A 16,276-nucleotide genomic window follows, 5' to 3' on the forward strand; every position below is an offset into this window, starting at 1 on the left:
ATGAAAATTATCGTATAGTAGGAAATTTCAGGGTCTGTACTTAGATCTTCCATTATTACACTGAATAAGTCTGTGCATATACATATATAGTATAGGGGAATAAACAGTAGTTGATTATTCACGTTGTGCGATAGAGTAGTATATATTCGAAATAGAAAGTTTAAGATGAATTGAAGTGAAACAAATGGTTATTGTTAATTTTTTCTAAAAAGAAGATCCAAATTTCATATACAACCTCATCCATCTAGCATTATGTAGTATTTGGACAGAGAAATTGTTTCGTCACAACTGCTAGTGTATGATGATTATGTATATGTATATATATATATATATATATATATATATATATATATACACACTTGGGTGGTCCTTAAAAAGGTCATTTTTGAACTCCGACCGGCTCATCCCCCAAATAATTCGAAAATAATTCCTTCATTTTTTCAGATATTCACCTCAACTCGAACTCCTCCTGCCAACTGGATGAATTTCTCCATTTAAAATGCACGTGTTTCGGACACATTCTCAGCATATATTTTATTGTAAGAGTAATAATGTCAGAAAAAATTTTTAACTGCGAATGTTTAGTAAGCATTAGCACATCATCATACCAAGTAATTTAGACGAATTGCACTTCTTCTGAATGAAAAAAAAGTCAGGTTTCGAGGGTGTGCAATTCGTTTAGATTGTCTGGTTTGATTATGTGTATTTTTTGTTTAAATAATAGCACCAACACCCGCTAAAACTTTGAAGATACAGATTCTTTGGAACATTATTACTCCAATAAAATATATACTGAGAAACAGTCCCAAACACGTGTGCATATTTTGAATGGAGAAATCCATCCTGTTGGCGAGAGAGGTCAGAGTTGAGGAAAGAATCTAAAAAAATTAGGGAATTATTTTAAAATTACATATATAGAGTCAATTTGGGAGGTGGGACGGTCGAAATTTAAAAATGACTTTTTTAAGGATCACCCTAATATTAACAACACACGCAAACATATATTATGTGCTGCTGAATATACCTATACAAATGTATATAAAACGTATAAAACCCCTATGCTACATCTAAAAGTCATGCCTTTTCCGTTATAGAGACGTCTTCACGAAGTTATCAAATTTGAATTAGCCTTCATCTTTGTATCAGTATACTAGTCAATTGTGTTAATCCACAATTTAAATGGACATCAAAGTCTGATTACCATTAGATTTCGTTATGGTTCATTAGAAAGTTATTTTGAATTTGTGATTTCTAGTAGCACAAGTATAGTAAACAATACGAAATAATGTATCAATTCTTAGTTTATTGATTATTTTTCTCAAAAATAGTAACATTTACAATGCACTGAACCTTCATAGACCAAATTGATATTTTATTGTGTGAATATTACTAATAGTTTCCGTGAAAGAAAATCGGTTTTATAAGTATGGTAATTGAATCGGGTTCTTGCAAAAATTATTTTTACGATAAATGCGATTAGTTCCAAATGGAGTATCTCAATTATACGACTAAAATACCGAATTCGAATGGGACGCTATTATTAATTATCACATTGAAATCTTGAAATCTTCGCTTGCACCCCCAAATCTCTATTTCTCTATATTGAAACTATTTTTTCAAATAATGTTATGAAAGGACAGTGCAGTACCACTAATATTCTGTACTTTCCTTTTTCGAACTTACAGTTAGACTTAATCGAATAAACGACACGTTCATAGGCATAATGAATACTTATTATTAGTTGAATATATTGAAGATACTTTATCAGCAATACTGGATTTACGAATAATAGTACATTAATTCAAGAATTTTTTAGACATTATTCGAATTGAGCCACATCACTCTATACTTTGAAACCAAACTAGTTTGGAAAGTACGGAATTCAATTCTTCTTTCTGTTAAAGCAGAAAGCTTATTAAACAATGCACGAAACAAGAAATAAGTAAAAATAGGATACAAGACAAATTTTAGACGAAAAAAAGTATTATAATTGAGAATGTACGTATAATTTAAGAGGCATTACGTAGATTGTACTGAACGATACATTAATATAATCTACCCTACATATTTTTTATCCTGTATCTGTTTTCAATTTTAATTGACGAAATGTTAGTAAATATTTATTGAGAGAAATATATAATGATGAAAATAAAACGAAAATGTTATAACAGTTAATTAACTTGCTTTTTCTGTCTATTGATGTTGAATTTCCGCAGGCTTGGAACAAAAAGAAAAAAAAATGGAGTGTATAGCCTTGTTCAACTAAATGTATGTTGCAGAAGAGAAGCACGGGCTTCAATCATGTGATAAACAAGCCATTTAATAAAACTCCTGTATTCAAATTTAAAAAAATTCTTGTTCTACATACGACAGATTTTTAAAGGAATAAATAAAGGAGGGAAAGCTATTGCATGCCTGAAACAAAACCGCAACATCTGGGAAGAAGTTTTCTTATGAATTTGTGTTTAAATTAAAGTATAAATGGTTACTACGTTAGGTTTTATGGCAGTTTTGAAGAGAGAATTTTTCAGTTGTTACAGTTTGATTTTGAGCATACGATATATCGTGTATATTCCAGCAACTCATATGCGTTCATTGTAAGAATTTAATTGTTTATAATTATGTATAATACATACATCAGTTCTTTGAAGAAGAGAAAGCAGAGCTGCACCTGCCAAAAATCATATTTGAAAAAAAGTTTCAATGTCATGTTTCTGACATTATCGGACTGTGCGTAAAAGTCATGTTGACAGGAAAATAGCAGGGTTCAATTGTTTTTTCACAATAAAATGTTTCAAATTTTACTTTTAAAAACATATGAGCTAGACATAGATCGGAATATATTATTTGTAGGCATTTTACAAACATTACAATTTTCTTCGGAATGTTCCAGTTTTCTTCGTACATATATACGTTAATTCTGAAGTATCTTCCGCCGTCGAGACGTGAGTCATTGTGTATCAGAATGGAAGACAATTATTTGACTTAGACATATTAGCACCGATCCTAATCTCACCATGTGATAGTATATGATAATTAGTTATTTCACTGAAAATGAATATACTATATGCGCTGGAAATGTTACGTATATTATAATTTTGATTCTAACGTACAAGGCGCGCATTTAATAGCTATGATTATCGATTACTCGGCCTTAGGATAATTACTATAGCAATATATTGCCTGCATGGATCAAAGAAGCGAACGATGTCGATATATATGTATACCTAAAAAAGAACACGAAGGTATTTTATACCGTAAATAAATTTAACAGCCGTAAGCTATCTAAATTATTAATGAAATTATATACAAGAAGTTCTATATTTTATCGTTTCTAAGCTTATGATTAAAGTTATTCATGTATGTATAATTGCTTACAGTAACCTACTTTTCTAAATTTGAAATTAGAGAAGGTATTTGATAACGTTTACTTCATTTTCAAATGGCCACGTGTTACATTTTTTCCAGTACGTATATACTTAATATGTATGTATAATATATAATAAGCAATTTTAGGATAATTTTTGGATCCTGTATAATTTTCTGTCATTCTGACTATTATTTAATTAGCTGCAGTCTGAAATCTTGATACGGGTAGTACGATTAATGCACTTAGAATGTGATTTCGGAGGTTTTGTTAGTAATTTTTTTTGACAGGAGTTGCACCTATTCCGGACACTTCAATGTAGAATGCAGATAGGTGAACTTGTTTTTCCCTCTCTTTTCATGATTGGCAGCATTTGGCGTTTCTCTTGCAAAGTAGAAGGCCTGCTGTGATCACCTGAAAAATTACGTTAGTGAAAAATCAAATATTATGTAATTATATCGTCAAAATCTATAACTTGAAATCCGAATGATTATATACAAACTAGGGGATTGTGCATAAACTGTTTGATATATTTAAAAGCCGTGTTCACGGAATCAATACTACTGTTTCAGACCTGAATTTCATAATGATTAGTCCCTAAATTAGAAATGATTAGTCGAAATCGCCACCCTCGTAGTTTAAATGTTCGTGCGATAACCCATGATTTCAATAATGCCCCGCGTAAAAAAACCCCAAGCGCTGAGACAGAGAGAGAGAGAGCGCGCGCACACGCTGGAATAGAGAGAGAGAGAGAGAGGGAGATCGCGCGCACTATAGCAAACGAGCACTATAGCCAAAAAGTGTCGGTTTTTTGGTGTCGTTTTTTTCCGCCTAGCCCCTACGGGTGAACGAGCGATAAGGAACTTCGTTCCAAAAAAGAAAAACGCTAATGCATTACTTCAGAGTGTGTTCCGAAATTAGCTGGCAGCGCTAAAAACTCCCTAGAATAAAGGCAGAGCTACTTGGAGCCATTCGCGAACTTGGCAGCGCAAAAGAGATAAGAGATTATTGACAACACGGGGAGCTAATATCGGAACGCACTCTAAATAGATAAATTTTACTATCATGCAAAACTAGCAAATGTAACGAAAGACATCATCGAGTTGGTAATTATACGGCTGGTAACACTGTTGAATTTCTATAATTTGAATAGCGTGATTCTCGCTTGTTTCACCGCTAGGCGGTTGAGATTTGTCAGATTTAGGCGAGAGTCGGGCAACTCGCGGCGTATACTTGAAATATATATGTGTGCGTGTTATTTATTTACTTTGCCGAGTAATGGGAGCCGATGTTCGACGGTGGACCTCGATGATGGTGGTGGTGCTTGTGACCGGGTCCAGAATATCTGCTTCCCGGCCGAGAATGGACGATCGCGTAGTGATCGCTGTTCGTAGATATCGATCTGGTCGAATTCATCGTTGAACCTCCAGACGTGTAGCCCGGTTTTCCGTTCAGAGAATACCTTCAAGCATAAAGATAAATTTCAGGATTAATTTCATTGATTCACGAGTGAGTTCTTCCGAATTCTTAAACGTCTCAATGGTCGAGCAACATCACACTGTAACCTCGACGCTGAGCGGTTCCCTATATGTACTATGCTGTTCTTAGAGTGAGTACAAATAAAGTATTATGTGGCTTTGCCGACAGTTTTATTGATCGAATGACGTTTATTAGCTGTATACAAAGTACGAAGTTTTATAAATTATATTATATATATATTGTTATCAAGTTAGGTGCATGTACATATATGATAGGGTGGTTCTTGAAAAGTTCATTTTTGAATTTCGACCGTCTCACCCCCTAAATTGACTCCAAATCAAAAATAGCTCTCTAACTTTTTGCAGATTTTTATGTCAACTCCCTTTTCCTCATTTTACTGTAAATTTATCAAACGGATTTCGATGAAATTTGACACAGGGGGGTTTCTTAGGTCACTGATAATGAATCTGGATTAGAAATTGTGAAATCAAAAATAGCGGATTCAATATGGTAACATCAAGTGACTTTCACTTTTGAGATGTTCGTCCGCGGACTAACTATTCTACTACATGCGCTAATTTAATTTCAAAATTTCCAGTCCAGATTCGGGATCACCGACGAAACAAACTATAGCGGCACGCTTAGAGTTGAGATAAAAATCTGAAAAAATGAATGAATTATTTTGGAGTTATTTGGAGGCATTCAGAATTCAAAAATGACCTTTTTAAGAACCGCCTTAATATAATATATACATATATACATTGAATGACGTGGTTGCGGAACACATAGACCGCTATACATAACAGAATTATGTTGAAATAGGGTTATAGACTTGAACGATCTGTCTAATTTCTCAGACGATTAAGATATGATGTCGTGAATTGAATTGATTTACAAATTGTTATTCATATTTGATACATTCCTTTGCGGCATAGTTTTGTAGCAAGTGGTGTCAGAAGAAATTAACCTGTTTGTGATGATATTTGAGAAGTAACTAACGAAGCCTCATGCTTTAACTTTACGTATTTCCTTTCGTATGCACATCTATTATCGAAATCCACGTTGTTTGTTTGTTCAAATTTATATAATTGCCAAAATTCTTTACCCATTAAAAATTTGCATTTGAAAGAAAAACTCACCTACGTTTGTTTAATTTAAATTAACACTACGTTATTATATCTTTCAATTTTTCGATTGTAGTATATAATCTGGTCTGTAAATCGTAACACGAATAGAAGTTGAGGGCAAACCATGCCTAGGAAGAAATTAAAATTGTCAACATTTATGCAGTGTCTCTGGAGTTTTCCTCATCCTTCGCGAAGCCTGCAGAAATTCTGCTGATTAGGTATATGTGCGAAAAATGTGGGACAGCTGTAAAGATAGCAACGATTCAATTTATTAATCCGGAGTCCCGTCGCAAAGCGGCAATAACGTACGGTACCTATAACTAGAATGGCACACACCGAGCCGAGTAGATCGTGATCCGTTATGGTCCGCACAAATATGCCAGACAGCGTTCAGAGATAAACGATTGCTTCGGAGGCAGCCGCATGAATTATACATCGACAGTGCAGTAGCATTGTCGGGGAGTCGTGGGCATTGTTACAGAACTCTAAATCGCCATCTTTCTTTTAATTAATGCAATTAAAACAATACGCTGCCGCCGCGCTTCCGCGTTGTTAGCATACAAATATGGGTGAATTCTGGCGCGGATATGGAGTTGCGGAAATCAGTTTGGAACAAGTACCCGCGCGGGTACAAATAACCTGCAGAATTCATTTCCCCGGTGCACAGGCACTGCAGCTTTAAACCGGCACTTATAGCCAGTTCACGCGGCAAACTTTTACGATTCACACAATTTCTCATTATAACTCCAGCTGGTATGCGTACAGAATATACTACATACGTACACACTGCACTATACGTATTCAGGAGGTATTGAAAAAGTGACACTTCCTGTTAAAAGCCTCGGCTTTTGTTTTTGCCCAACTTCAAGTGATTTACGGTATACCGTGATTGTCAATTATCCTCTACCTCTGAAAAATCTCATTTACGATCAGTAGGTATTATACTTGTACACCACGAACTTACCGCACTGTACTCATAATTTGCCTCATCGATTATGTCATCGACATAATTTGGCGGGTGCAGTAATTGCAGGTTGATACTAAAGGTACAGTGTTACAGGTATATGGACATTGCACAACTGTTACTCGTAATGGTACAGTAACTCCGTTGATACGTGAAGCGTAAGTTATCCCGTTAATGACGTCGAAATACTACCGTACTACAGCAAGAAGCGTGAGCGATCAATTTTCTCCCACGCGCAAAAACTAGCAGAAAAGAAACAAGACAACGAAAATCGACATTCCTTAAATATCCCAGGAACTGCACGAAATGTAAAGATGATCCACTACCACAACGTTCCAGCTGATTACCGTAGTCAAAGGACGTAACTTCTAGGTATTATTCCCAATTGAATCGAAAGCTTTGTTTCGCTCGGTATTGGTTTATACATATCGTATGTGCTGGTGATATTTTTGCATTGATGCGGTCACGTGGACCAACATATGGGCATGGCGAGGCCGACCCCTTGACCCGACACGTTTGCGTCGTATCAGGTGGAAGTATCGGTTACACCGGCTCAGAAGGTCAGCCGAGCCAAGTCAAGCTGTTGAGGTAGGTCGGCAATAGCATGCTTTGCCGGATATAAGATATCCTAGCGTGCATACCGTCCTCACCGTTCGAGGAATGTTCGCATGTACGTATACATATAAAAGAATGATTGTGTAAAGGAAGTACCAACCACCAGGGGGGTTGCGTATCGCGGTATAGAATCTCGGCATGCCCGAAGGTTAGCTTCTTAAGGAATTTTAACGGAAGTGTAATGGATATAATCCGTGCTCGTAATTCTTTACCGATTCTCAGGGAATCGTGGGCATGTGTTATGGGAGTTGTAAAAACAGTGCAAAGATTGAATTCGTTGATTTTAGGAATCGACGTTACGTTACATCAGTACATGGGTTTGGGAATTTTCGATTTTTATCTGATACTACAAATTGTTGAGAAATTAAAAGATCATCTCAAGATCGTAAAACACATGGCAATCTTACCTTGAGCCGTATTGCGATCCATGCCAGCTTCGGTAAGGGTCGTAATCCTCGATTATGGATGGTTCCTTTTCAATTATCTCGGTTCGAGCGCAACTGCAGGACATCGCAGAGCAAAGAAAGATGTTCATGATAAGCATTATGAGGAAAAGGACACCCAAAGCGATGGCCAACCACAAGAGCCAGGAAGGATGAACAGATCCGTCATCGCACACGGACTGGACGACTGAAAAAATCGAAAAGTAGATGGTCCGTTACTATAACCATTGTCACAAGAATACGAAATTCAACAATTCCGAGCTTCCTAACTAATTATATTCCTTCACTCGTCGTCAGCTGAAAAGAAACCTGGACATGCTGTGACGGAAAACGCATCAGGCTTCGGGGTGAAAATTAGTAGGTTTTTGGAACCGTCTGCGGGAATCGCATCGTACCCTGCGGGGTGTTGGGATCGATGCGGAGGCACGATCCGAGGACAAGGGGGACGTGGGCGTCGGAATAACTAACCGCTGGCTGGACCCCTCTGCAGCCGTCAGGCTTCTTCGGGGCCCTTCAGTCCCCGGACCACGCCCTGCAGACCGGTTCGCGTACGGGCAGAATAGAATTGGCTGTAATAAGAGGAGTGCATGTGCCCATCACCACCACCACTGCCGATACTCGCGGGTAAGGTGGAATGGTTGGTTAGAATTATGGAGGGTTCGTTTCATCTCCTCCATTATCTCCTCGACTACTCAATGGTTATTCATATCGCGATTGATTTATCCAATAACGCGTTCATCGCATGCCGGATCTCCGCAGGCCGCAGGTGTAGGTGGATGCCTGGCACGTAGGTGGGGTCGGTCGAGGAGCAGAAGAGGGTCAAGTATCGTACCGACTGTGTGTGTACATAGGTGCATGGAATAAAAAACACCTCAACCGCAGGAATATCCCAACTAGAAGGGACTGCAATTTAGTTTTGCCGAGTCAGGCCGCCATAACAAAACGCCGGGAACGATAATAATTGAGACTGTCGATAATTGAATAATTCACGCTAATCATACTTAATCTTTGGAAACGCTGAAGAGGACTGGTTTTCCCATCTTCCATCGAGCATGCTACATTTAAGATAACAATCTTCACGCGTTTAATAATTCACTCTCACCGAGCCAGTGTCAACTGGCATTCCGCTTTATTAAACTCAGATAATCATCTCCCCGCGCGTAACAAAGTACAAATAATTAATACGCTGCCGGGCAATTATTTACCCTGCACTTACGTATACGTGTACTTAATTCGTTCGGGGTAACAGGAGCACACACACCTCCGTCTCATCATGCCTTTATACGTACATTGTATATGTATACACGTGGGAATTATAATCAATTTTAGAAATGGATAGGGACACCTCGTCTCGACTGTCTGAAGAGGTATAATAACAATTTACCATGCGTGTAACAACAGTTATAACCGTTCTTGCAGCTTTGCCTGCACCCATTCGTTGTGCGTACAATACTCATTTGGAAAACCGAGTAGATTGGTGCCTCGGACGTGACGACCTTTGCACAACGTTCAATTTCCCATTCAGATTTTCAATACCGTGTTTATACCTCGCGTATGCATCCATACACCGTAAACATGGAACAGGCCACTATGTAACGGAAGAATCAACTGTTTACGAATTAATATTCACAGCGTGCCAGAATCGATCCCATACCGTTTCGCGATCCATCAGCGATGCATAGATCGTTGATTGAGGAGGATCACGCCCTACAATTTTCTGGACACTGAACGAAACCCAAGATCGCGTTTGTGAAAATATCAGGCATCGTCGCCTCAGTGACTCATGACCTCGTGATCGAGCTGCGAAACATCCCTGCTTGCTAATTACTTCGGAGTGCTAATGACTACTCGGAGCAATTAACTTAGACCACTTCTTGCAGATAGTAAACCTGTCTGCGGTGGTTTTGCCTAATTCCATTCGCTCCTCTGTTGGTGTAGATTACAGATTGTAATCTGAAAGTTCGCCGAATGCCGAGTTTGTTTCATACCTTAAACCTTTGCAACCCGCCGACCGGGTAAAAACAGTTTTTGGCACTTGTGCAGACTAGTCGCAACCGACTCGAAACTCTGCGCACGTACAGGCATGGGCGTAACACACTTAGAAAGAAGTTCATTTTTGTCTATTCACCTCACAACGCACACACAGATCGTACAATGCGGATTCCAATGAATCTGTGGCGAACGATAGACTTTTAGGCAGCCCTAGTAAAAATGTCCCATGAAACGAATCTGATTAGATCCAATTTCCGATGGGATCCTACAAGAATCCGGCAAATCCATAGGAATTTGGAATAGTTTTGGATGGATTCTGTGGACTTACTATAGAAATTTTCAACAGAGAGGAGCCATTTGCCTTTCAGGGCAGAGGTTGCGTGGTGCATTCATTTCCTGAGAAAATTCCACGAAGAGCTTTGAAATGTGACATTTTCAAATGATGGGTGGATGCTTGGAGGGAATTTCTTAACGGCTCCGTTTTATTACAGCAATTTAATAGGATTATTGAGGTGTAATGAGGCGCCGAGTCGCTAGGGCAGCTCGATATAAATTATACTATCAGGATCTATTGAATTATTAATTTGATAAAGGATCGTGCCGAGGTACTTTTTGCGTTCAATTCAATCTGGTATTATGATGAGTTCAATCAACATCGAAGTTTTGCAATTCGTTTTGCGTATGTGTAAATATAGCGGTAATAACGCGCTTTTTGCAACATTGTCAGCACAAAATTATACCCGTATACCTAAGCTCGGACCGAATTTTCAGAGGTCCGATCGAACGTTCAAGGCCCGCGAGTTACGACACCGACTTTTACTCGGTCTCTACGGTATCGTTGTTCTTCTTAATTGCTCTTAAATCTCGGCCGTCATCTCCCGGCCTTTTTGTCCGGAGCAAATTGGTTCTCTGCGTAATCTTGAGCAAGGAGATGACGCAACTGGGCTCCAGAATCCGAGGTCGATAATTGCCTGAAGGGGGAAAAATGATACGTGAGAAAGCGATGAGTACAAGTATTTGTCTTCGGTACTCGAGGAGAGCTCCTCGCCCCTGCTCGCCGTGCCTCTTTCCATCGTTCTTTCCATTCTCATCGGTACTTGTATACGTACGAGTATATGTACGTAGGTATAATATATCTACAAGAGACGCATATCAGACGTTTGTGGCTTGCAGCTGCAGCGTCGGCATCGTCGTACACGATTGCGTGTACACCCAATTGCGGGTAGATATTTTATGCAAATTGTTAACGCTGGGCTGTTTGCCTCATGCACCCTTTTCCCACCCGGAGTAAACTGGCGGCGAGCAGAGCAGGCAATGCCGATATCGTATGGATGCGTGGCAGGGCATAGACTTCGGCTGTAAACGCGACCGGTGGATATTATTTACTGCCTGGTTGAGCGATGCCGTTTTTATCTCTATTCGAATAATCGTAAACCGCGCATAAAGAGTCGCGTATAGGGTCGTTGCCGTTTTTTCGTCTCATCTCGTCTCTTCCCTTCTTCTCAGCCGCAGCATCCTGCCCCCTCCATGCACCCTATCCTGTTTCTTACTCGTCCCTTGTTGACTTTTTTTTTTACCCTGTGCAGTAAGCCTCTTGAAAATTAAATTTCCATTCGATCGTTATCCCAACGGACGGATCTTATCTTCGCAATCTCGATTTTTCACCCCCTTTTAAACGTCTAAGGGAAAGAAATGATGCCTCTTGTTCCAAACTTCCAGCGTAGTTTCGTTTAGATTTAATTTATTTTATATCGTTACGCAGTGACGAAAAAAATATTGGTTTTTGCTGCTGTGCGGGGTGCGTATATTTAACGATGCTGAAAGCGTTCCCTTTGCTAGAAAATACAATATTGTTGAGCATCTTTTTCGGTAACGATACCGTTGCTTTAATAGTATCTCCTTATGGTCGCGGTGCTGATAATTTGCACATTTGTCCAGTAGCATAAAAAAGAAAATTCCTGGCCGTATTATAAAATAAGATAAACACATTTACATTTTCGGAATTTACATTGTAGGTCATAAATGACAAGCAGTTATACTTGGTCGTTTGCAATGTATTTTCTAGCAATAAGAATTATACCACAAATAAAACGTGAATCAACTTAAATCTCGTAACCGGAGCAAAGCTTTAAGACTTGGCAAATCATCCGAATTCAATTCCATCCACGTACGAGGGGTGAGAATTGGTAAGAAATCAAAATTTTGGCAAGTGATCAAGTGCATTGAATTCGCAGCCCAGGCTTCGGAATTGCGAAAGTGAGAATATCGATGACACTAGGGTAGTCCTTATTTAGAGTATTGACAAACTTTTCCAGGCCGCTCCCCAAATCGACCTGAAATAATTAAAAAAACAATCGCCTAATTTTTTCAGATTTTTATATCAACTGTAACCCTTCCCGCCAACAGAGTCCCTCCATTTAAAATAGCTGTTAAAAGCTCGTGGATACAGATTTTTTGGAACATTATTACTCTTACAATAAAATATGTACTGACAAAGTATCGCAAACGCGTGTACTTTAGAAATCTGAAAAAATTAGGCAGCTGTTTTTTAATTATTTGAAGTTGATTTGGGGGGTGGTCCGGAAAAAATTCGTCAACACCCTAAATAAGGACCACCCTAATACCGCATCCCGAGTTGTATACTTCCGTCCTCGCGGCAAACTGCGAGATATCAAAGCGCTTCTCGTTACTGTCGCGAGTGGACAAGCTCTGGGCGTAATTAAGCCTGGCAGCGATGGGCATCGGGCCCTGAAGTAAAGCCCGCAGGAAGAAGAGGAAGAGCGTGAAGCTGCAGAGCTGGCCGCTGTGGTCACCAGGCAAGTTATAATACAAACGCAGGGTATGACGGGCGATGGGACAAGAGGGAGACACCTTACCCATAATCCTCATACGTTACGCCAGTTAATTAACTTTCACCTTCTCATTCCCGAGGCCTCGGGAATGCGGAGCACTTTTATTTATTGCTTTATTCTAGGCTTATTCTTTATGTCACGGGTTATACACCGGCATATGGGCATAACGTGGCACCCGAAGTTGGAGGGATATATTAAGGCGTATAATATACCGCGTCTCACGATCGATATGATCGATTGTTTCTTCAACATGCTCCCCGTTTCGCCTCGACTTCAACGAGGATCATTTATAATTGTCGGACGTTTCTTTTTCTTCTTTTTTTCTTTACAATCCTTTCTCTGCCTCAATTGATGCTTCTTACAGCATGTATACTTTTTTTAAATTTCTTTATAACATACAACGTTTTCAGCGATTGATCTGTTCGTGAAGTAAATTTCATTAGTCACGTATGTACAATAACAGAAATATACAACAGATTATTATTGATTAGAACTTGAAGAAACGTTTTCTTTACCGCGGGAAAAAATCTCGTTTTGCGCAATGAAATATTATAAATTTATGTCAATACGAGAGTCAGTGAGCCGAATGAACATTCGCGTGTATGTATAAGCAGATAAATTGTCTATTTCAAGTTATTACGTTACACGAATGAATTTCATTTCTATTAGTCTATCCAGCTGTATTTTTATTTATGGTTAAAGTAGGTACAATTTGAAGAAGCTTGAACGTTTACCATCCACAGTGACCAAATCGTACCTATACATCGATAAATTGAAAATGAGTATATTCAAGTGTAAGTGGTTCGTCGAAGCAAGATGTATACAAATCTTATTGCGGTGCAGGAACGGCTCAAAGGTACTTCATTGCAGTTATTTATACGGGAATGTAATGCGAAGCTATTAACCTTCTACGTATGTACGAAAGTGCGTACACGCATACACGCCTCATTGCCCTGATCATTTTGAAGATAATGGGTAAATGCGTACCTATAGATACTCCAGTTATATTATATTGCAGTTTGCACAAACGTGCGTAGGGCTTCAAAGCACGCGTTCAGAAGCGCATGGATGACCAGTTGTAAAAGTCTAGGTGGCTACACATATGCTTTAGGTACCTGTGTAAATTGCCCCATGGTTTGCAGAGTTGTATCAATCCGGTTGCGTGAATAATTGCAAGCTGAGTTGTGCGTGTGAGTTAGCTGCATGCGCGTCATCTCGATACAGCCAATTCTATCGAAATCGCTATCACGGTGATACGGTAATGGGGTGTAGCAACATCGGCATGGTGATGTAACGCATTGCGGATCCAGATCGAACCGCCTCTTCGTTATTTCATTTCGATTAGATGAAAGGCGGTACCAGCGGCATACACACAACTAGTTTTCAAGGTGAGATGGAAAAATTGTCTCAATTCTTAAACCGGAAATACTGTCGATAAATCAAGCCCACTTCTTCTGCGAAGAACTTCTTTCTCTTTGATGGTTTCAGACGATTTCCGCCAAGTCCACATCGTTTTACGTTATGTCACGAAACTTTGACAGACAGACTTTTTATTTTTACTTTGATGAATGATCCTCGTGATGATTTCACGAAATTTCGAAAGTCAAATACGCGATTTTTGCGAATGCGTAATGAAAGGGCATTCCTCCGGTATGTTTATGTACTTACGAAACCGGCAGCTTGCTGTTTCTCGGCAGTCCCGCCTAATGGTCTGTCTATCCTAACTGTATGAAAGCGAGCTTCATACACGATTCTGCACGAGTATTGAACGTCTGACTGATATCTGTTATACCTGTACGCTATTTGCTAAGACACGTTTCTTCGACCGAGTATAAAATGTGTATCGTAGACTTAAAATGCGAGAGAGGTGCGCACATGGGCTCCAAATAGGGCAAAGGTAGTGAAGTCATGAAGTAGGAAACCCGGACCGTTACAAAGATAATGGTAGAATGTGCAGGCATGCGGGATCAAAAGTTTATCAACTATGAACCAGGCTCGATTTCCAACTTTGCAGGCGAAATGAAATAAATACAAATGAATATTAATTAAGCATAAACGAGTCCGCGCTCGTTCCAGTTTTCTTATTACACTTTCCATTGTTTTAAGCGTTGAAATTTACGACGTCATTGTGAGTGTAGGTAATACCAGTTTTACGATCAGGAAGAATAAATGGATTAATAGTTACTAAAATCTATCATCAAACGTAGCTCTTACTCAATTTTACGTTCATCTGAACACTTCCTATTTTCAATAAATTTCTTTCCCACGAGAGAAATGTTACTGAAACATATTTTACTGTCTAAGTCGAAAAGATACTCTCTAAACAATTTACCGACCAAACACGAACGAATCGAGATAGCTATCCAAGTATACCGCATTAACTTTCACTATTCCACCGGAGTGATAAATCCTTAAAAATTGAAGTGAATTCATTAATGTATACTTCGAACAAGCTTACGCAACTCTAAGCATCGTTCACTGACACTGAAATAAATTTCCGTACAACTGTTTTAGACCGATTTGAAAACGAATATATTTGTTAACGAACACGGAATAACATCGTTAGCATAAGTAAACACACATACCTTTATCAGTCAGCGATTCAGTGCAAAAACACAATTTAGAATATTGACGAAATAATATTCCAACTCCGGGAGCGAGTGAATTTTTATTCTCAATACGGCAACACATCTCGTTTATACCGATGTTTTATCTGAGGTTAAACTACCGTTGCCGAAAAGTTTAGAGGCGAGGAAAATTAATGTCGGGAATAATATGAGAGGCTTAATACTCACTAGGCGAAACTCCAGGGTCCAGGACAAAGACGCTGGTTCCGGCGAGAAGGACGCCCTCTTCACCGGCGACACTTTGTCCAGCATTGGGCTGTAGGCCACCCTTGACAGAGTCCGGTGGATCTCCATCGCAGACCGGAATTCCGCAACTACCTGTAACAGCGAGACGATGTTTTTCTTTTTTCATTCAAGCCGTTGATACGCACAGGCGTCGTTCAGGCTCCCACACCGAAGGAAAAATTGACACTGTATTCCCATAGTCTAGTTTCATTCGACAAAGTATTACGTGCGAAAGTAATACGCGAGTCTCGGCTATCACAATCGTTCGTTTCCTCGGGGAGGGAGATCCTAGTTACATATACGTAAACACGTATGCGTATATACGTTTAGCACGGTCCCTTGTAAGCCTCGGGAGCGAACGGATCTAAAATCGGAATAGCAGTCGGCTAACGGGCGAAACTAGCGTGTCTAAATCCTGATAAATAGAAATTAATGCGTCTATGAATGTCTTGCCCTCCGGCTCCAGGTAATATCACCCGGTGTACCAGTCGCCGTAAATACGGGTTTATGGGATAGCGTTGTCAAGCTGCCCCCCGGCTCGCTATCTGCTATTCTGAATACAATGCCTAGCGCTCCCGTCGTTGC

General features: G+C 39.4%; 1 protein-coding gene across 2 annotated transcripts in view; it reads right to left on the reverse strand.

Moving 5' to 3' along the window:
• Window positions 1-2,823: 2,823 nt before the first annotated feature.
• LOC124180149 overlaps window positions 2,824-16,276 on the reverse strand; it is a 37,924-nt gene continuing 24,471 nt past the window's right edge. For both annotated transcript variants that reach the window (XM_046565267.1, XM_046565268.1), the window contains exons 7-10: window positions 15,635-15,784; window positions 7,960-8,182; window positions 4,635-4,829; window positions 2,824-3,781 (exon numbers count right to left, since the gene is read on the reverse strand). In XM_046565267.1, the coding sequence (XP_046421223.1) occupies window positions 3,778-3,781; window positions 4,635-4,829; window positions 7,960-8,182; window positions 15,635-15,784 (572 nt within the window). In that variant the 3' untranslated portion in view covers window positions 2,824-3,777. The remainder of the gene's footprint in view (window positions 3,782-4,634; window positions 4,830-7,959; window positions 8,183-15,634; window positions 15,785-16,276) is intronic.

Source organism: Neodiprion fabricii, chromosome 4 (genome assembly GCF_021155785.1).
Source record: "Neodiprion fabricii isolate iyNeoFabr1 chromosome 4, iyNeoFabr1.1, whole genome shotgun sequence".
Classification (NCBI taxonomy): Eukaryota; Metazoa; Arthropoda; class Insecta; order Hymenoptera; family Diprionidae; genus Neodiprion; species Neodiprion fabricii.